Raw genomic sequence first — 19,419 nt, forward strand, 5'->3', positions numbered from 1 at the left:
CCCTCCCCCCCCCCCCTCCCCCTCCTCTTCCTCTCCTCTCCTCTCCTCCTCCTCTCCTCTCCTCTCCTCTCCCTCTCCTCTCCTCTCCTCTCTCTCTCTCTCCCCTCCCTCACCCCTCCCCTCCCCCCCTCCCCTCCCCCTCCCCTCCCCTCCCCTCCCCTCCCCTCCCCTCCCCTCCCCTCCCCTCCCCTTTGTCTGTCCCTATAGCACCAGATAGCATGAAATCCATTCCCATATCTCACACATACACCCTGCAAGATTTTAATGCAAAATATAACTCCACTTTTTTTAGAATAATTTCTTCACATTTGCTCAGTAATGACGCAGAAACAACGTGGTAAAACCTACACTGTTGTGCACATAGATGTTTGTACACAATTCTGACAAAGAAACCTGAAGTAAAATGTTCAAATCTTCAACACTAGGTAAGCACAGCTTTGAAGGAGTTTGATAAGAACCTCCCACAACAAGCTATAACTCTTTCTAGTGGAGTTGTCTTGCGACAGCATTGCATAGTTCCTGTTCCCCATGTCTTTTGTAATCAGAGCATCATGATTGTGAAGTAAGGCACCTGCTTAAAAATAGTAAAAATGTTACAGGTCCTCTAATTAAAATCAAGCCTGAAAGCTCTGAAGTGTTGCCTAAGTGCAGTAATAATTTTTAAATCACCTGAGAGATGCCAGGTCTCTCTGGCTTTGCTATACTGAAGGGCGCATTGAACAACTTCACAATATGAATGAAAAATCAAACTGGAAGCTCCACAGAGATCCCTGTAGAAACAGACTAATTTATAAGTTGGTGCAAAGCTAACAGAAGGCTACATTGGAGTAATTTATCATGATTTTGATAAATAAAATACAACTCTGGCTTCACAATTGTGATTAAATTGGGCGATTTATACGCTTTGTAGTGATCATGCTCTTAAAGGCAGCTGCTCTCCTGTAAAAATGTCTGGTCTTGCATATGATATAGTCCTGACACAGTAGCTAAAACTTCTGATAATTCCTGGTTTACAGAAGTAGATCTCAAAGGCAAAAACCTAATTTGTAGTTATGGATAAATTGGGAAAATCTGGGAAAATTCAAGAATTTCAGTAGCTTTATAATCAGCAAAATACAGTAAGTACCACACTTAATGTTTTCTGAAACAGAAATTATGGTGGTGTTTTTGTGACAGGGTGGATGGTGAAGTGCCACATAAGTATAAATTCGCCTCCAGTTCAGACGGGATTTGGGAGAGGATTTCAGTCTCAAGAAGCAGTCTGCCTTCAGTTTCTAGCAACTGTCTGAGTTAGGGTTGTAAGGTGGATCATTTGATCTCCACAGTCCTGTATGGGAAGGGCAGCACACAGTGTCAGGGTTATCTCTGTCCTGAGAACACTGCTACACAGGTGTGGCAACATGAATAGAAAAGCAGATGCAGAGAGTGAGCATGGCATGGACTATGATAGGGCATGAGTAACAGATTGATGGATGGTTTCCTCCATCCTCCTTAAAAAATTGATTTATGATACTGAATCCTCATCTAGCTCCTTTATTCAGCCACTTGCTGGTTGGCAGAACATTTTAGGAAGATGATACCAAAACTAATAGAAAAATACCCTGTGGTAAAGAATGATTCTGCTATAGATTGCTATCCTAACGATGACAGCAGAACTTCAATTTGTTGTGTTTCCTATCACTTGTGCTTCACTGTTGATTTAAGGAGCGACCCCACTGTGAAGACCATCACAAAGCATAGCAAGGACAGGTACAAGTTTCTTTTGAATCTATGTCCCTTTATTGAATTTGGATTCCACACCAACTTTTGTCTCCCACCCTGAGAGAGAGAGAAAAAAAAGAAAAAAAGGAAACCAGTTAATTCAAACTCACAGTAGGTTGCTGATTATGAGCTTAAACAAGATAATACATGCATGGATTTTTTTTCCAGTTAAATATCTACCAAAAATATCAGCTATGAATTAGAGTAACAGACAATTTTATTTTGAACAATTTTATTCTAAACTGCAGAGAAACATCCTACAGTATTTAACTTTTTTAAATGCAAGTTTAGAGATTAATAAAGGACCAGTGATACTGCTATGCTAATCACAACATTTTTCATCTTTTCCACTAGAGGTTAATTTTCCCTTTCTTTTACTTCTGTAAGAGCTGGTATTGTCTGATTCTTTGTGCTGAACCAATGAAAGTATTCTTTGAGAAAAATGCGGAGTTGTTTTGCCATGGATATTGCATATACTTTGCAATATGTTTTGTGTCAGTAGTTAAACCTGTTTTGTCTGTGTGTGTGTGTATGGAATGGTTGTTTATGGTTTGTCTGACACAAGATATCACCCTTTCTGCCCCATTTGCCAGCTTACAGTCAACTGGGACCTCCTGGCTAGCTGGGGAGGTCCCAGTTAACTGGAAGTTGGCAAACATGATGCCCATCTACAAGAAGGGCCAGAAGGAGGATCCAGGAAATTACAGGCCTGGCAGTCGAAACTTGGTGCTGGAGAAGACCATGGAGCAGATCATCCCCAGTGACATCACATGGCACATATAAGAAAGCCATCCGATCAGTCACAGTCAATATGGGTTTATGAAAGGCACGTCCTGCTTGACCAACCTGATCTCCTTCCACAACAAGGTGACCCACCTAGTAGATGAGGGAAAAGCTATGGATGTTGTGTACTTAGACTTCAGTAAGGCCTTTGACACCATATCCCACAACATTCTCCTGGAGAAGCGGGCAGCCTGGATGGGTATACTCTGTGATGGATAAAGAACTGGCTAGAGGATCAGGCCCAAAGACTTGTGATGAACAGAGCCAAATCCAGTTGGCGGCCCATCACAAGTGGTGTTCCCCAGGGCTCAGTATTGGGGCTAGTTCTGTTTAATCTCTTTATCAGTGATCTGAATGACAGGATTCAGTGCACCCTTAGTAAGTTTGCAGACGACACCAAGTTCAGTGAAAGTGTTGATCTGCTGGAGAGTAGGAAGGCCGTACAGAGGGCTGAGGCCAATTGTATGGGGTTTAAGAAGGCCAAGTGCCGGGTCCTGCACTTGGATCACAATAACCCCAGGCAGCACTACAGTCTTGGTGAAGAATGGCTGGAAAGCTGCCTGGTAGAAAGGGATCTGGGGGTGTTGATTGACATCCAGCTGAACATGAGCCAGCAGTGTGCCCAGGTGGACAAAAAGGCCGACAGCATCCTAGCTTGTAACAAGAATAGTGTGGCCAGCAGGACTAGAGAAGTGATTGTGCCATTGTACTCGGCACTGGTGAGGCTCCACCTTGAATACTGTGTTCAGTTTTGGGCCCCTCATCATAAGAAGGACATTGAAATACTAGAGAGAATGCAGAGGAAGGTGATGAAGCTGGTGGGGGGTATGGCACTCAGATCTTATGAGGAGCGGTTGAGGGACCTGGGGCTGTTTAGCCTTGAGAAAAGGAGGCTGAGGGGAGACCTTATTGCTGTCTACAGCTACCTGAAAGGAGGTTGTAGCAAGGAGGGTGTTGGTCTCTTCTCTCAAGTAGCAAGTGATAGGACAAGAGGAAATGGCCTCATGTTGCACCATGGGAGGTTCAGATTGGATATTAAGGAAAAATTCTTCATGAAAAGGGTTGTCAGGCATTGGAACAGGCTTCCCAGGGAAGTGATTGAGTCCTGATCTCTGGAGGTGTTCAAAAGGTGTTTAGACAAGGTTCTTAGGGACAGGATTTAGTGCTAGAGTTAGGTTAGGTTATGGTTGGACTCTATGATCCTGAGGGTCCCTTCCAACTGAAATGATACTATGATTCTATAATCATTGAAGAAGGTCCACAGGTCACTGAGGGAAACAGGGATAGTTAGTGAGGTGGGGCATTAGGCTTGATACCTCAAGAGTTAATCTATTCCTGCCACACATTTCCCAGCTGAAATGATCATTTTGTGCATGATCTCTCAATTGAGGGGCAGGTAGTGAGTATTATCATCCTGACTGGGAAACCATTAACTCTGTGGAAGGTCTTTCATATTAGTCAGGGAAGATATATCTTCCTTTTCCCAAAGAGGACAAGAACAGCACCCAGTGAAGCTGATCTTCCGTTCCTTAAAGGAATAGGCCCCACATTTAAAAAGAGCTAAGATCTGAGATGTAACAAAAAGTCTTGTTGTAAGGAAATTAGAATTGCAGGCAGACTATCCTGACACTACATCTAAATTGAATCCATCTGAAAGCCAAGAAGTATATTCAATCAGCACTACACGAAGATAGTTAGGCCTTCATTTTAAAATACTCTTTTTATTTGTGCCATCTGTTATCTGTGAAATGATGGCATGCGACATAATATACAGTGGAATTAGTTGGGATATGCTACAGTGAATCTTACAGCTATTCCCAGCTTTCATTAGCAAATGTATTCCCAGGGTGTTTCTGTTTCTGTAGAAGGAATTGATTGCACCGAAGGGAAGGGAGCTTGAGAGAGAGAGAGAAGAAGAAAAAGGGAGAGGAGCCTTGCTGCTTTCTAATTTCAGTGAATTGGTCAGAGTAAGAACAGGTAATTAAGTATCTAGTTAAGAAAAATAAGGAACTTTACAAGGGGCACCTACGGAGCTCAGAGTAAAGGAAATAAGTTCAGCTGAGAAGGGAGCCCTGGGAATATTTTCCTATCATTTTGGGGATAACCAGGTTCATGAAGTGGGTTTGCCTTATCAAGCTTTAGCTATCAAACTGTTCCTTGTCCCTGCCTGAGCTGGTGATCAATTATTCCTCAGTACCTAATAGGGAGAAATGCATAACTGAAAGGATGATGTCATAGGTGCCTGCCCTGGGACAGAATGTATTGCTCTCCACAGTGTATGTCTCTTCCACTGACTAGAAAAGCTCAGAACAGATGCTTAACTTGTAGTTATGAAACTGAGCAAGGTGCTCATGGGAACCCTTTTCTTCTATTAGCAGATTATTGTAAAGCCTTTGTGGGGAGTAGTGCCCCAAGTAGGAGAAGATCTTGCTAAGTAATTGGCTTAGCGCCTCTTAATAATGGGCCTTAAACTGAGTTTGCACTCCATGTCTCTCTCTGGAGCTGGCAGTTGTGTCTGGCATAGGGCAGCCCTGATCTCTTCTCACAGAGGCTCCCCCTGTAGAACCTAGCTGCCAGCACCTGGACACGTAAGCCCAATACAGTGCGGCTTCCCAGGCTTTGTCCCTTGTACTGTTTTACAAAATGCCCTTTGTTTTTAAAGCATGGAGTAGAGGGGAATTGTTGTAGTTTTTGTCTGTAGTTTTTGCTTTTTTTTTGCATATACTTTCCAGATGATATCCCAGCAGAAAAATCCACAGGACAAAGGGGAGAAAATATTGTTCATGTATTCTAGTTAAATTCATTGCAATAAAGCAGCTTCCTATTTCCCACATCCTTCAATGTCTGCAGTGTTGCTGTCCCTCCTTCTGCACAAGCTGGCATCTTCTTCTCTTGGGAGCCTGTTGTGCTTTAAACACAGCTGGCAAGAGAGTATGACCCAGCCACTCCTCCCTGACCCAGAGAAATTTTCTATCAGCAAGAAAATGCACACCATGTTTCCTTAAAGAACTCCAGAATTAGAAGCTTGTGCCCAGCTTAAAAATCTGTCCAATTCTTTTTTTTTTTTTTAGCCAACATGCTAGCTTTCACACTCCATAAGCCCCTTTGTCAGAAATCTTTCAGATGGAGGATTTCCACCCTCAAAGTGTATCAGGTCAAGAGCAACAAGTGCCTGAACTCAAACACATACTTCAGTATCTGCTGAGCAAGATATGAAAGGCAATCACAGGGTAATATACCTGCTTGACCTGTAGACGTGGTACCAGGAGTTGCCCATCAGTGGTCATGACATAACATCTCCTTTCAGTCCTGCAACCCAGCCAGCTCAGACACAGAGCATCATTTCTGCTTGTCCTTTTTGCTTGTCCTGCTCTGGCTCTATGTGGGGCTGGGCTGGTTGCTGGCTTCTCTGTTTTGCACAGAGAGCCCTTTCTATTCCTTCCACCATTACCAGGGTTTCTGTTTTCCTCACTGCATTTATGCTAGCTTCTTGTATGTGTGCTTGCAAGACAGACATTTTTGAAATACTATGTGGCAGCAAACACTGAGATTTGAAAGCGATTTTCTCCCTGCTCTTAAAGAAAAGCTAGTACATGAAAAGACTCCAGGTTTTAGCACCAACTGGGATAACTAGTGCCTTTACCCAAATTTGCTGAGGCTTTGGCCAAAAAAACCCCAAACAAGCCAGCTGATTTAAAAATCTCCAGTGTGTTTCAGTGAAGTGTATTCCTAGTTGTTCTTTTTAATTACTCTTTTTACATTTGAAGAATAAATTTTCATTTAAAGCCTGAAGAGATAGAAGTTTCAGAAGTTATAGCATTCCCTCTGTTTCATGGCTGTGTTTAGGCATGCACAGATATTTTAAGAATGGAAAATTATGGGCAGGTACTAAATAGTGATAGGGGGCATGGAACAGCATAATCAGGTGAGTGTCCTTTTAATGTGTGTGGTCACAGGCATACACAGGATTAATTACTGATGTATTTCCTTCCAGCACTCCCTGCCACTTCACATCACCCAAGGCTCAATTTGTAAGGTCTCTCTGTCACCCCTCCCCACCTTAAGCGTAATGGAAGTCTCATTAATGATGCCAAAGAGCTCAGACAATACAAAAAAGAGATACAGCCTTCATTGGTGTAGCTTGGGGAGGATAATGTGAACATGACTGGGTGTCACTTATCCCATGAGTGAATACTTAGAGCTGCTGCTTTTTGAAATGGACACAACAACCAACCCAACCTTACAGTACTATAGAGTCTGAGTGGTTACCTTTAGCACTGTAACACCACTAATGTTATTCTGTTGGATTGTTAAGATGTACAAGATATTCTCCCTTAACGTCTTCCATTCACTACAAACATGACTTGCACAGCCTCTCAGGGAGCAAGAAAACTACCTTGAATTACAAAAGGGAGAGGCTGGGGTGCCAGATCAAATAGGGCTGGAGAAAGATAAGTGTTTTACCCTTTTTTTTCATGGCCCTGAAGGGCTACAGCATGTGAATAAACACTCATACTTTCTTACTTGTCTCTTTCTGGGTGTCAGAAGTGCTCTTCCCATTTTTAAAAAATTTTAATCTCTGAGTTCTTCTCTCTGTTGCCAGCTAATGGGATTAAGAAGTAGTTTTTGTACTTCAGAGGGAAGAGTGTGTCAAAGGTTTGAAACTAATTAATTAACTACTTCTACTTCTTACTGAGTCTTGGCTCTGAGCTTGTGGCAATGCTTTGGTCTTCATAGATGTACTGTCAGGGTGGGTGTGCTAATTAGATCCTTGCCACAATGGGGTATGGCAGGATTTATTCCACATAGAAGAATCCCCAAGGAGTCGATGACAAACATGAAATAGTCTCACAGCAAGGAATAAAGATAATAATGTAACTTATCTTTCTTGAGCTCTTAATATTGCAGAATTACATTGTCTTGTGCTGTCAGCATTGAAAACATTGGTGTAGGTTACTGAAGGAAAAAGAAGTCTTAATGAAAAGTCTGGGGGAGCTTAAGGTTCTGTCAAAATAATCCTGTCAATCCAGGGGAATTACAGAAGACAAAATAACCTTATGAAAATTGCATAGAAGCATCATTATAAGCAATGACTGTGTTTCAGAGAAGACTGTCTCACTACAGCTCCTTTGGAAGAGTAAATCTCAAGTTGTCTGTCCACCAAGAAGAAATGAATTATCTCTCATAGATGTCACACAGAAAATGGAGAAAAAAATGCAGATGCATATCTAAATATCAGCCTAGGGGACTATTTGCCATCCAGGTTAGTCCCCAGGATTCTCAGCAGTGGTGATATGTGTGTTCCTGTTATATCTGGGACTGTTAGTTGTCTCTCTTCTAGTGTTTTGGATTTTTTTTTTCCCTTGTATAAGAATTAAGCCATTTTTATGATCTGTTGGGTTGTCACCTTTTATTGCAGGGTGACAACAAACCATGGCAGATGCTCTGTTAGCCCTCTGCCACCTCGTTAAGGAAATGTAATAGGAGGAAAAGGGAGAGAAACTTACAAGTTGGGAATTTTAAAATGCTTTACTAATGCTACCAATAAATAGAGAAAATAATACAAAATGTACAAAACCACTCTTGAATTTCTTGGGGTACTGCAGTGCTGCCCAGCAGAGTTGGCATATCTCTGGCGGCTGCAGGGCAGGCACCCGGAAGTCCTGGGCTGGACTCTGAAGTAAACCAGACTGGATTCAGTGATGTAGGGTCTGGAACCAGGCCTCAGATCACAGGAACGACAGGCAGGGTCCTCTTCAGATGCTGGCCATGGTCGAAGAGAGCAACAATTTTGGTCACCTGTTCTGTCTACATCTCCTTGCAAATATGCCCCTCCCACTTACGTGATGTGCAAAATTTATCAGTAACCTTGGCTGCCATAGTAATAAGTCCAACCCTGGGCCTCTTCTCCATGCCATTGCTACCGTTATCACATAAATTTAGCTGAAACATACTTTCAACCATGTACCACAACCATGTATCACTTCCACAATGCTTTCAAAGTTCCTTCTTGATCTGCTGTGATGAGCTCTGTTACCTGCCACTTTTAATTGCTGATAACACACTCCTCCATATTCAAGATCACTTTTTAGCATACTGCAAAATGCCAAGGACAACCTGAAGTTCATGATAACAAACACTAATATGTGCACAGAGAAATTAATGAACATGCTAGAAACAAAGTGTCACTCAGAAACTCTTTTTTCAAAAGTCTACTTTTAGTGGCTTCCTAGAGATTTGCAAAGAGATCAGATGCAGAGAGTTCATGTTTATCTGCTGGGAGCTGAAGTTTAAATGAATGAATGATTTAAGTTTCAGCCTCTGAATTTCAGCTGACTTCAACCTTCAGTCTGCCAAAGTGCTTGTGATCAATAAGGCAATAAAATCATGAACCTTGGCAAGCACAAACCTAGCATTGCAGGATAATAGTAATTTCTAAGTCTCATGAGCAGTTAGTACGTTATCCACCTGGAGAGGACAAAGAATAATTCTTTTGACAGCCATCAGCATCTTCACCATGCTTTGCACCGTAAGACAAAACTTACTCCACAGCCTGCAGTGAACCACTCCTCATCCACTGGAGCACTTCTATTAGTTTCTTGTAGCTCAGTCCTACATTGACTGGATTAGAGCTTTCAAAATAATGCAGATAAAATAATGGAAAAAAAAAAAGATAAAAAAGATAAAAAATAGCTTTTCACAGATGGTAAACAGAGGCTATGAAAATTAAATAGCTACATCTAATTGAGATTACTGCAGCATTGTGGGGAATTAATTTTACCAGCCGTGTACTAAAAAGAAGGCTTTCTTTTGGCAAAACAAAAAAATCGCAGGAGGTAGGAAGGAGACGGAGCAGCATATACTCAATGTTCTGATGTTGCAAATTGCACACATAAATACAGATATATCCTAATAATTTATTTATGCTGTCAGATACATAGCCATAACATATATTTTTCTAAACTTGTAAAAGTGACTGCATTTGTGCATTTCCAGGGTCCCTGCCATTGACTTCTGGGAAGATTTCATCATAAAAGACTAAATGCAGACATTGGAAACATGAGAAATCATATGCCACTAGGGCTAGGAGCACACTTGCTCTGCATCCCTGGAAAATACCTCTCTCCTCATAGGAACCTTCTGCAGCCTGACCCCATCCTGGTGACCATGAAACAAAACTAAATTTTCACTCTAACCTATAAACAATTAAACTGTAATTGTTAGTGTGGAATATGTATCTTTTCTTTTTTATTATCCTGTCTCAGCTGCTTTGAATAATAGAATTGACCCAGATTTTCCTAATTGAAGCCACAAGGCAGATTCTGGGCGAGAGAATTTCCAAAGGACCTCATACGGTTATGGGAACAATATACACAGTACTTATTTTGGGCCCTGTGGTCATGAGTCAGTGTGATGATTTCAGTCAAACCCTCCAGGTACTTAAAAATTAGTATTTTGGAGGCTCTGGTCCTGTGCTCTTCTTCATGACTCAGATATTCTCTGCTTACTCTGGAGATTTCTGCTCTGATTGCAAGATGGAAGTGTTTGTTATTCAGCAGTAATTTAATTACCTCCACTCCTGAAACATTCTAAACCTGATTTGCCCTCACTGAGGCTGACCATTATGCAGTAAGGCATTATTTTAATACAGATGCTGTGTACAGAAGGGGAAGCAAATTAACATATTACTATTTGCAAACACAGAGAGAAATAAAACATGTTTTCTGCTGAATATTCTGAAAAATTCATGATTTGTGATACCTATGCCTGTTCTTTCTTGTAGAGCCTTTCTTCCCAAAGAGGAGTGAATTTGTTCAAATCACCTGGATGTAGTAAGGGGAAAGAAGCATTTTGACTGGGACAACATAGCATAGTCCAGGCAGTTGAGCAGTAAGCAGAATGGCCAGTTTGCTTCAGCATCAAATCAGCATCCATAGTGGATCAAGCCAAAACATGTTTCCCGTTTCTGTCTTTTAACCATATATGTCTGGTCCCACCTCCATTGAGACCAATGAAAAGATTCCTTTTTATTGGAGTTTGCAGTACATTCAGTGTCCTCTGCAACCAGGAACCAGATGAAGCTCTGTTTTTCACTTACAGTTACATAAACGGAAAGCATTGGACAGATGTGATGTTGCTTCCAAACAAGGTAAAGTACCAAGGCTTGTTTAGCACAGATCAGGTCTGCTCAGGAGAGCAGTGCTTTATCTTTTACTGTATCCATTGTTGTTGGAGTGAATAAAGGACTCAGCATTCCGATACAATGTGAATCACGCAAAGCCATTTATTACAGAAACAAACCTCCTTATATATGCAGTTATTTCCTGATCATGCATCCACGCTCCAAGCATGCATTAATTGATTGGATATCATCTATGTTCATGAGCTGTCCACGTGTCTGAGTCTCACTGCTGATAGGTCTGTTGATTTACGTCATGTTGCTGCCTTGTGGTTGCTGAACTGTTTTACTTCCACAGCAGATCCTGTTTTCAGCTTTCCAAGGTGGCCTTAAAATTCCTTTGGGCTTGGCTAGTTCAACAACAAATCTCCATCTAATAGAAACACATCCACACATTGTGGGGCAGCAGAAAAGCAACTTTCATATCTATGTATTTGGGTTACACTAGTCTTGGATGCTGGAGCCAATGGGCATTCCCATAGGAACATGTTGCAGTCCTGCAGCTAGTCAGAATGGAAAACAGGTATGTGGTTCTCAGGCAGCAATGTTGCCATGACGGAGAAGGAAGTGATTCCCCCAGTGTCACCAGAAGAAGATGGTCATGGACGGCAGATGAAGATCAGATAAGACCTTTGAATTTCACATCTGCAACTGATCTTTATAGTGCAAGCTGAAAACTGTGAGCCTCTGTGTACCCGTCATGGGACTCCCCTGAGAGAAAGAGGAGATAAAACAAAATGTATACTGGAAGACCTGAACCAAGACAGGTGATGAATGCAGAACTGCTGTGATTTTGACAGAGCTGAAAGCCTGAGCCAACAGAGAGGAGAAAAGCACACGCAGCCACAGGGAACTTGTGAGGAGATGGAGACCTGGATGAGGTAAAGGATTGAAAGGACAGAAGCCATGTGTACAAATGACTTCTGCAGGAAAACTAGGTGGAAGATTCTGATGGGCCCCAAGAAGATGTCTTGAGAAGGTCTGTTCAGGAGAGACAAGGCATGAAGCAGAAACAGCTCATACATGCATGGCTCCACCTTTGCATATTAAGTGCCACCTTTCTGAAGTTTTATTGCCCTCCTTTCTCTCTGTCCATCACCTCTCTCTTGAGCTGCACTCTTGTTTGGCTTATACACAATTGAACAATGTAATTTATGACTGTGATTGCCAGACATTGCCATGTTCTTTTCGATTATAAATCAAGCCTCTTCCACTAGCATGGTGACTGAGTCATGGTCAGCAGAGCTGTGCAGCAGTACATGATGCAAGGTCAGACACACCATCCCCCCCTCCTCAAAGGAGTGGCAGGGACTGAGACATGCAGCCCTCTCTCTCTCTTAATTTTCATAGAATCATAGAATCATGGAATGTTCTGAGTTGGAAGGAACCCACAAAGATCATCGAGGCCAACTCCTGTCCCTGCATATGACAACCCCACAGTTCATACCATGTGTCTAAGGGCATTGTCCAGTCTCTTTCTGAACACTGTCAGGCTTGACGCCATGACTGCCTCCCTGTTGCAATGCTCCACAACACTCTGGGTAAAGAAACTTTTCCTAATGTCCAATATAAACCTCCCCTGGCACATCTTCCTGCCATTTCCTGAGGCTCTGCCATTGGTCACCAGAGAGAAGAGCTCAGCACCTACCCTTCTTCCTCCCCTTGTGAGAAACCTATAGCTCAGGGGTGTCAAACTCATTTTCACAGGGGGCCACATCAGCCTCACTGTTGCCTTCAAATGGCTGAATGTAATTTTAGGACTGTATAAATGTAACTGCTCCTACATTTATGCAGACTGACACCCCTGCTGTAGACCATGATGAGATCTCCCCTCAGTCTTCTCTTCTCTAGGCTGAACAAACCCAGTGACTTTAGCCACTCTTCATATAGTTTCCTCTATAAACTCTTCACCAACTTTGTAGCCCTCTTCTGGACACGCTCCAGTAACTTTTTTATCCTGTGGCCCCCAGAACTGCACACAGTGCTCCAGGTGAGGCCACACCAGTGCAGAGTAGAGTTGGACAATCACCTCCCTTGCCCGGCCAACAGTATGCCCTGGCAGCCAAGAGGGCCACATATGTCCTAGGGTGCATCAAGCACTGCATTGAGACTGTAAAAGATGATAGTTCAACAGTGGCAATAGCAGATAGAATTATGTGAGTAACTAAAATAATCTTTTCAAGTAACTATAATTATCTTAGCAGCATATAATAATGGTAAATATTAGCAGCATAATGTTATGGTTATTGTGTTATGTTTAACCCAAGCAGCTATGAGTCAGCAAGCCCACTCCGTAGGTCTTTTGTATCCTCATCCAGAGTATGGGAGTCTCAGGGGCATCCTACCTGGCATGTCAATGGGAAAGGTGTTCAGCTTGGCAGCAGTTTATTTTCAGACTCCAAGATCCTCTGCACTGATAATCTTCGGCTGGTTCCACCATGCAGTCTTTGAGTTGTCTTTATATCCCTCATAAAACTCCCTCTGTATTTCCTTAGGTTGTCCAGATAAATCATTTGTTTCTAAGGAGTCAGTTCCAAATCTGATCCAAAGATAACCACTCACTTGCACCTTGATTGCAGCTGTCTTCCTGGAGAGTTAGTTCTACAACTGACCCAGACATAGCAGTTACTTCTGCAAGTGTCCTAACTGTGATGTTATTGCTTTATTTATTCTGTGGTCTAGATATTTGATATGCTCATTTTTAGTAAGCAATAGTAAGCTTGTAATGAGAAATGGTAACTTATTTGCGGTGGGTTGACATTTTAGCTGTACATCCATCTTGGTTCAACAGTCCCACTGTTCCTTGACACACTTACTGCCATTAGAGTTAGATAGAGTTTCCAGCATATTTCTAGTTCATGCACTTATTTGGCTTCCTGTGGAAAGCAGAAGAGACAGGGATGGAAAGATCTGAGAGGAAGTTGATGTCAGCATTGTTAGTATCCTCTTTTCCTGACATGCAGTCAGGGAGTGTGAGGTAAAGCAAGGGCCATGATATTTTGTTCGCTTTTTCCTGCTCTTTCCACCTGATGTCTGAGAACTCCATCCTGCCAGTATTTTACCTACATATGACCCAGTGAAAACAGTCCTCATATGACAGCATAGTAGTGACTTTAGGAGTGGCAAGGTGGTTTATATACTTAAAATGCTTCAGTATCTTGCTGGGTTAGGTTCTTAATTCTACCTTATTAACTACATAGTGGCCTAACTGAAGGCCAAGCAGATAGCAATAAAAACATAGCCTCTGATATTATATTTTGTGGTGTTGGACATTAAAATAAAGTGAAATCATTCTCATCCTCAAAATTGTTTAAGATAATGCAAGATTTTCCATACTCGGGAAAGCCAGAGCACCAAAATGTCATTATTTTTAGTTGGGTTTTGTTTGCTTGTTTAGATGGTTGGGGTTTTTTTAATTATTTTTTGACTTCACCTTAAAGATTTCATGTGAAGACACTGAAATGCTTTTTTAAAATTTTGCTCATATCAAGACTTTCCTCTGTGTAATTTGATTTCCTATGAAACAATTTCAAACTTGAAAAATGCCATTGTATTCACATATGAAACATCATAGCATTACATTTTGATTCATGTAAAGCATTATGAAAGTTTAAATGATAACATTGAATTCTCAGAACTCATCCTTTCTTATAAAAATTGCTTTTGATGCAATGTCATCTTTCTCCAAGAGAAGAATACTTTTGTCTATGTTAAATTTGTATTTGGGTTTTACAGATATACTAGGGGGAAACATAATCAGGGGCAACAGACACAGACTGAAACATAGGAGGTTCCATCTGAATATGAGGGAAAATCTTCTTTACTTTGAGGGTGACAAAGCACTGGAACAGGCTGCCCAGAGAGGTTGTGGAGTCTCCTCTGGAGACATTCAAGACCCACCTAGACACATTCCTGTGCAACCTCCTTTAGGTGTACCTGCAGTTGGGTTGGACTAGATGATCTCAAGAGGTCACTTCCAACCCCAAACATTCTGTGATTCTGCAATTTTTTTTCTTTACTGGTGAACAATTTAATCTGTTTTTAATGGAAAAAAATGTAAACAGAAAATCACAAAAAGAGCATCTCTTTCATGTCTGTTCAGCAGTACCATACTATTGATACTAGATAATACTGAATACATTTTACCAACACAATTCTTCGATGTTTTTGAAATCATATCTAGTTTTCTTTTTGAAGTTTTTTTTTATTCAAATTGTTTTGCTGGTCTTTGTATGGGCTTAGGTTTGTTATTTTATGGTTTTGATGGACGGAGAGCAATCTTAATTCCATTTGGTACTTTAATTAAAATTTAGGCATAAGTAAAGAAATGGCTTTTACAGAGCAATAATTTTGAAGCTGACAGCTGCTACAACAAACCTTAATGCCTTTCCTCTTCCTCACAAAGCTCAGGTACCTCCCTAATGTAGCCGAACTGAAATGATTGTAAGTAATCATGCGGGTGCTTGTGAGGTCACTGGAGGCTTAGGAGCTGATAGGGCAGGAACAGGCAGGTGTGAGTAGCCATAAAGGTGGCTGGTTAGAAGAGGAAATGACTGACTGTCAAATGAATGTTCCCACCAGCCTAGGAGTTGTGAGCCTGAGGACCAGAAGCATCCTTGCAATGTGGAACTAATTTCTTTAAGGAACAGCTGGGATCAAGAAATGGGAGACCTCCTGAAATTGTGTTGATGATCACAAAACTAAGAAAGTTTAACCTCCATTTTTTTGTCAGAAAAAGTGGAAACAGTCTGAAAAAACAGAGCAGGTCCCTGAGTGACCTGATTTAGGTGAAGATGTCGCTGCTCGTTGCAGGGGCGTTGGACTAGGTCTCTTCCTTCAGAGGTCTGTTCCAACCCAAAGCAATCTATGATTCTGTAATAAAGAAGGTAGCTTGCAGATGTCCTTGTTGCTGTAGATATTCATGTGACAGTTTGAGTCATTTTTTTTTAAATTGTGTATCACCATGATCTCCAAAATTTCTGTGCAAACTCTTATGGAAATAACACCAAAACCTGAGAGATAGTATGAAGGCTGAAGAGTGACAAAGGTTGGTGATATTTTCCTTAAACACGCCTCCAAACTAGCAGTTGGGAAGAAAGTCCTAGTCACTGTAGGAGCTGAGATACTAGAGCACTTATTTCCCTAGTCGAATTCACTCAACCATTTGGGCTCAAAGGGCTATAGTAAATGGGGTTACATTGGGCTTGTGACCAGTCACTAGCAGGTTTCTGCAGGGATCCGTCTTAGGGCCAGTACTCTTTAATGCCTTCATAAATGACTCGGATGCAGGACTTGATGAAATACTAGGTAAGTTTGCTAATGACACAAAGCTGGGAAAAGCTGTTGACACTCTTGGGGACAGAAAGACAAATTAGAGAACTGGGCAATCACCAACCGTATTAAGTTTAACAAGGGTAAGAGCTGGATTTTGCACCTGGGACACTGCAAGCCTGGTTGTACACACAGCCTGGGGAATGAGAGGCTGGAGAGCAGCTCCGCATAAAGAGACCTGGGGGTTCTGGTCAACGGCAAGTTTAACATGAGCCAACAGTATGCCCTGGCAGCCAAGAGGGCCACATATGTCCTAGGGTGCATCAAGCACTGCATTGCCAGCCAGTCAGGAGAGGAGATTGTCCCACTCTACTCTAGACTGGTGTAGAGTACGGCACAGTGAACTGCAGTTTTGGGCATGACAGTATAAAAAGGATATAAAGCTACTGGGGAGTGCAAAGAGCAGGGCCACAAAATTGGTGAAGGGTTTACAGGGAAAGCCGTACAAGGAGAGGCTAAAGTCACTTGGTTTGCTCAGCCTGCAGGAGACTGAGAGGAGACCTCATAGAACCATAGAGTAGTTTGGGTTGGAAGGGACCTTCAGAGGTCATCTAGTCCAACCCCCCTGCATCCTGGTCTACAGCTTTCTCACAAGGGGAGGAGAAGGGGCTGGTGTGGATCTCTTCTCTCTGGTGACCAATGATAGGACCCGAGACAATGACAGTAAGATGTGCTGGGGAGGTTTAGGTTAGGTGTTAGGAAAAGGTTTTTCACCCAGAGGGTGGTGGAGCACTGGAAAAGACTTGCCAGGGACGTAGTCATGGCCCCAAGCCTGACAGTATTCAAAAAGAGGTGGGATTGTGCAGGATGTCTGCCATGTGAGAATATTTAAAACTGTCATTTTCACTGCAGTTTGCCTGTCTGTCCTGTCTTGTTTGCTTTCTTATGTTGACAAATATTTTTTCCTGAAATTTTGCCACATCCATAAACCTATACTATAAAATGCTGCAGATAGAATGTCAAAATCATTGAAGATGATCAACTTGAGCATCAGCCTTGTTGACAGAAAAGACGAAGATCAACGCCAGTAGAATAACAGCCTGAAACTTTACTAACATAGAGCTTGTACTGTCTTTGTTAGGCCCACAGCTCAGTTCTCTACCATGCATGTTTCTGAGTGATCTGATCATCTGTCCATCTTGTCTTGTGAGAGTTGTCTATCCACTAGGCTGTATGTATGGGAGAGTTATTAGGATTGATAACTTGGGTGTCTGTGTAAAAAAGCAAAAGCAGAAGTTAACAATGATGTTCATACAACAGAATATGAACTACTGTGTGTGATGGCTGGCTTCATCAGTGATCCTGTTCAGTGCATGACTGACAATGTGTTATCTCTCCCCTTGCAGTATGGGATAAAGAAGAAGGAAGAAAAGGAAGCAGAGGCCCAGGCCACACTGGAAGCTAATGCTGAAGGGAGTCTGACGCGCCCAAAGAAGGCGATTCCTCCTGGCTGTGGGGATGAGGAGGAGGAGGAAGAAGGAAGCATTCTAGACACAGTCATCAAATACCTACCAGGGCCCCTGCAGGACATGTTCAAGAAGTAATAGCTACAGACTGTTAAATGAGCATAAACAGTACTGCAAAGGATTTCTCTTTTGCCCAATGGGGATTTACAATCTTGCCATCCATCACACAGCCCTCCCCACCTCTGCCTTCTACTGCTCACTAGGAGTCCCCTTGCTTCCCATTCCCTTTCTTACTGACTTTTTCCCTTCCCTACACCCCAAGATTTATCCATTCCTTTTTTGTATATAGTCACATCCAGTAGATGCCTCCGAATGGATATAAAGATTAAAAAGCTGCAGACTACACAACTTTTATTATAAGCCATAGTACTATGTATGTTAAATAAGGCAACTGTACACTAAGCATAGAAAAGGAACAAACTCATGTGCATTTCCATCCAAAGCAGAAAGGAGTGTTCACTAAGTGTGAACAGTGGCCTCTTCAATTTTATTTAATTCTATTTTTGTTTTTATTGATAATAATTATTGGTGATTATTATTAATGTTCTTGTTAATTGGCTCGCACTAGCCATTTTTGATGAGCACATCTGCCATCTCATTCTGGTATCTCATTCTCTGACTGAAGCAGAATTTTCTGTTTTAATCCCATCACTGGCATAAATAAAAGATCATTTGGAAGGTAAATCATGCATGACTTACATAGCTAACATCACTCAGAACTGTGGAAGAAGTGAGTCATATCCTGGTGGAAGTTAAATGCCTCAGAATCTAAGCAGGAGTCATGTTACTTTGGGAATTAGCCATACATTTAACTTAAAAGAGCAGATTTGGTCAGACAGTTGCCATACAGAGAACTGAAACCACAGGAGAGTGCATGGTGCTCTGGTAGAGGACCTCTGCAACCCTTTTGAAGCCAATGACCAAGTACATAGGCTGCTCTGATTAGCTAGCCTTCCTCTTTCTGCCCAGTGCTATTTTCAACTGCATCATTCCCAGCAGTGCTTGCAGAACAGACATTTGTTTCCAAGTATATAGTTGTGGCTGTGTCCTGCCCACCCTTTCCTGCAGTGTGTGGGAGAGTGTGGTGGCCTGAATGTTAGCCATGGTGCTGGAGATCCAGAAATCCTGGGTATGTCTGCTCTATATTATGCTAAATTACTGCATTGCATTGGGGAGGTCACTTATTTTTCTGCCCCACACAGCTTCTCCAGCTGTAAAATGTAGGTTTCAGTCTTCGGCTTCTAAAAAGGCATAAAGTGAGGATGCTTCTCTAGTCCTGTGCTGGAGCTAATTAATAGTATACCTGTGTGTGTCATCCCTTGATGCTAGCAGAGTGGGAGGAAATCCCTCTCTCACCACTATCTTTGTTGCTTTTCACAGACAGAGGTACAGAGGGCTTCTCTATACAGCACTGTAGGTATTGAGTATCTGCATATGGTAAGCGAAATTCTTGTACATACTTACTAGTGCATACACAAGCTTACATACGTAGACATATGTTGAACACAGACCCTCATGATCAGGTATCTGGCTTGTCATCGGAAGAGCTGATCCTGGAGTTTTTGCATTTGGCCATGTCTCTGTAGTTACTGTTGTGAGAGTGTCATGCCATCTCAGTCTCACAATTTTCTATGAGTATCAGAGTTTGTCTGGCAAAACTAGCATTGCTTGTCCCTGTCATGGGAAAAACAATAATTTCCTAAGTACATGGAAGAGATTTGGAATCAAATACATACTTTCTACTGACAACAAAAAGGAAAGCAATCTCAGACACTTAATTATGTACCTGAATTAAGAATTTTATTTCAATGGAACTTCTTTGATGCACTTGTTCAGTGGAACTGAGTTTAGACAAATATCTCAGTATTTTCCTGAATAAGAAATTTTAGAAGACATTTA

General features: G+C 41.9%; 1 protein-coding gene across 1 annotated transcript in view; it reads left to right on the forward strand.

Moving 5' to 3' along the window:
* CPLX1 (complexin 1) overlaps positions 1–19,072 on the forward strand; it is a 77,832-nt gene extending 58,760 nt beyond the window's left edge. Inside the window, exon 4 of the mRNA XM_082075647.1 lies at positions 17,401–19,072. Coding sequence (XP_081931773.1) covers positions 17,401–17,598 — 198 coding nt within the window. The 3' untranslated portion in view covers positions 17,599–19,072. The remainder of the gene's footprint in view (positions 1–17,400) is intronic.
* The last annotated feature ends 347 nt before the right edge of the window (positions 19,073–19,419 follow it).

Source organism: Streptopelia decaocto (assembly GCF_964273445.1).
Source record: "Streptopelia decaocto genome assembly, chromosome: Z".
Classification (NCBI taxonomy): Eukaryota; Metazoa; Chordata; class Aves; order Columbiformes; family Columbidae; genus Streptopelia; species Streptopelia decaocto.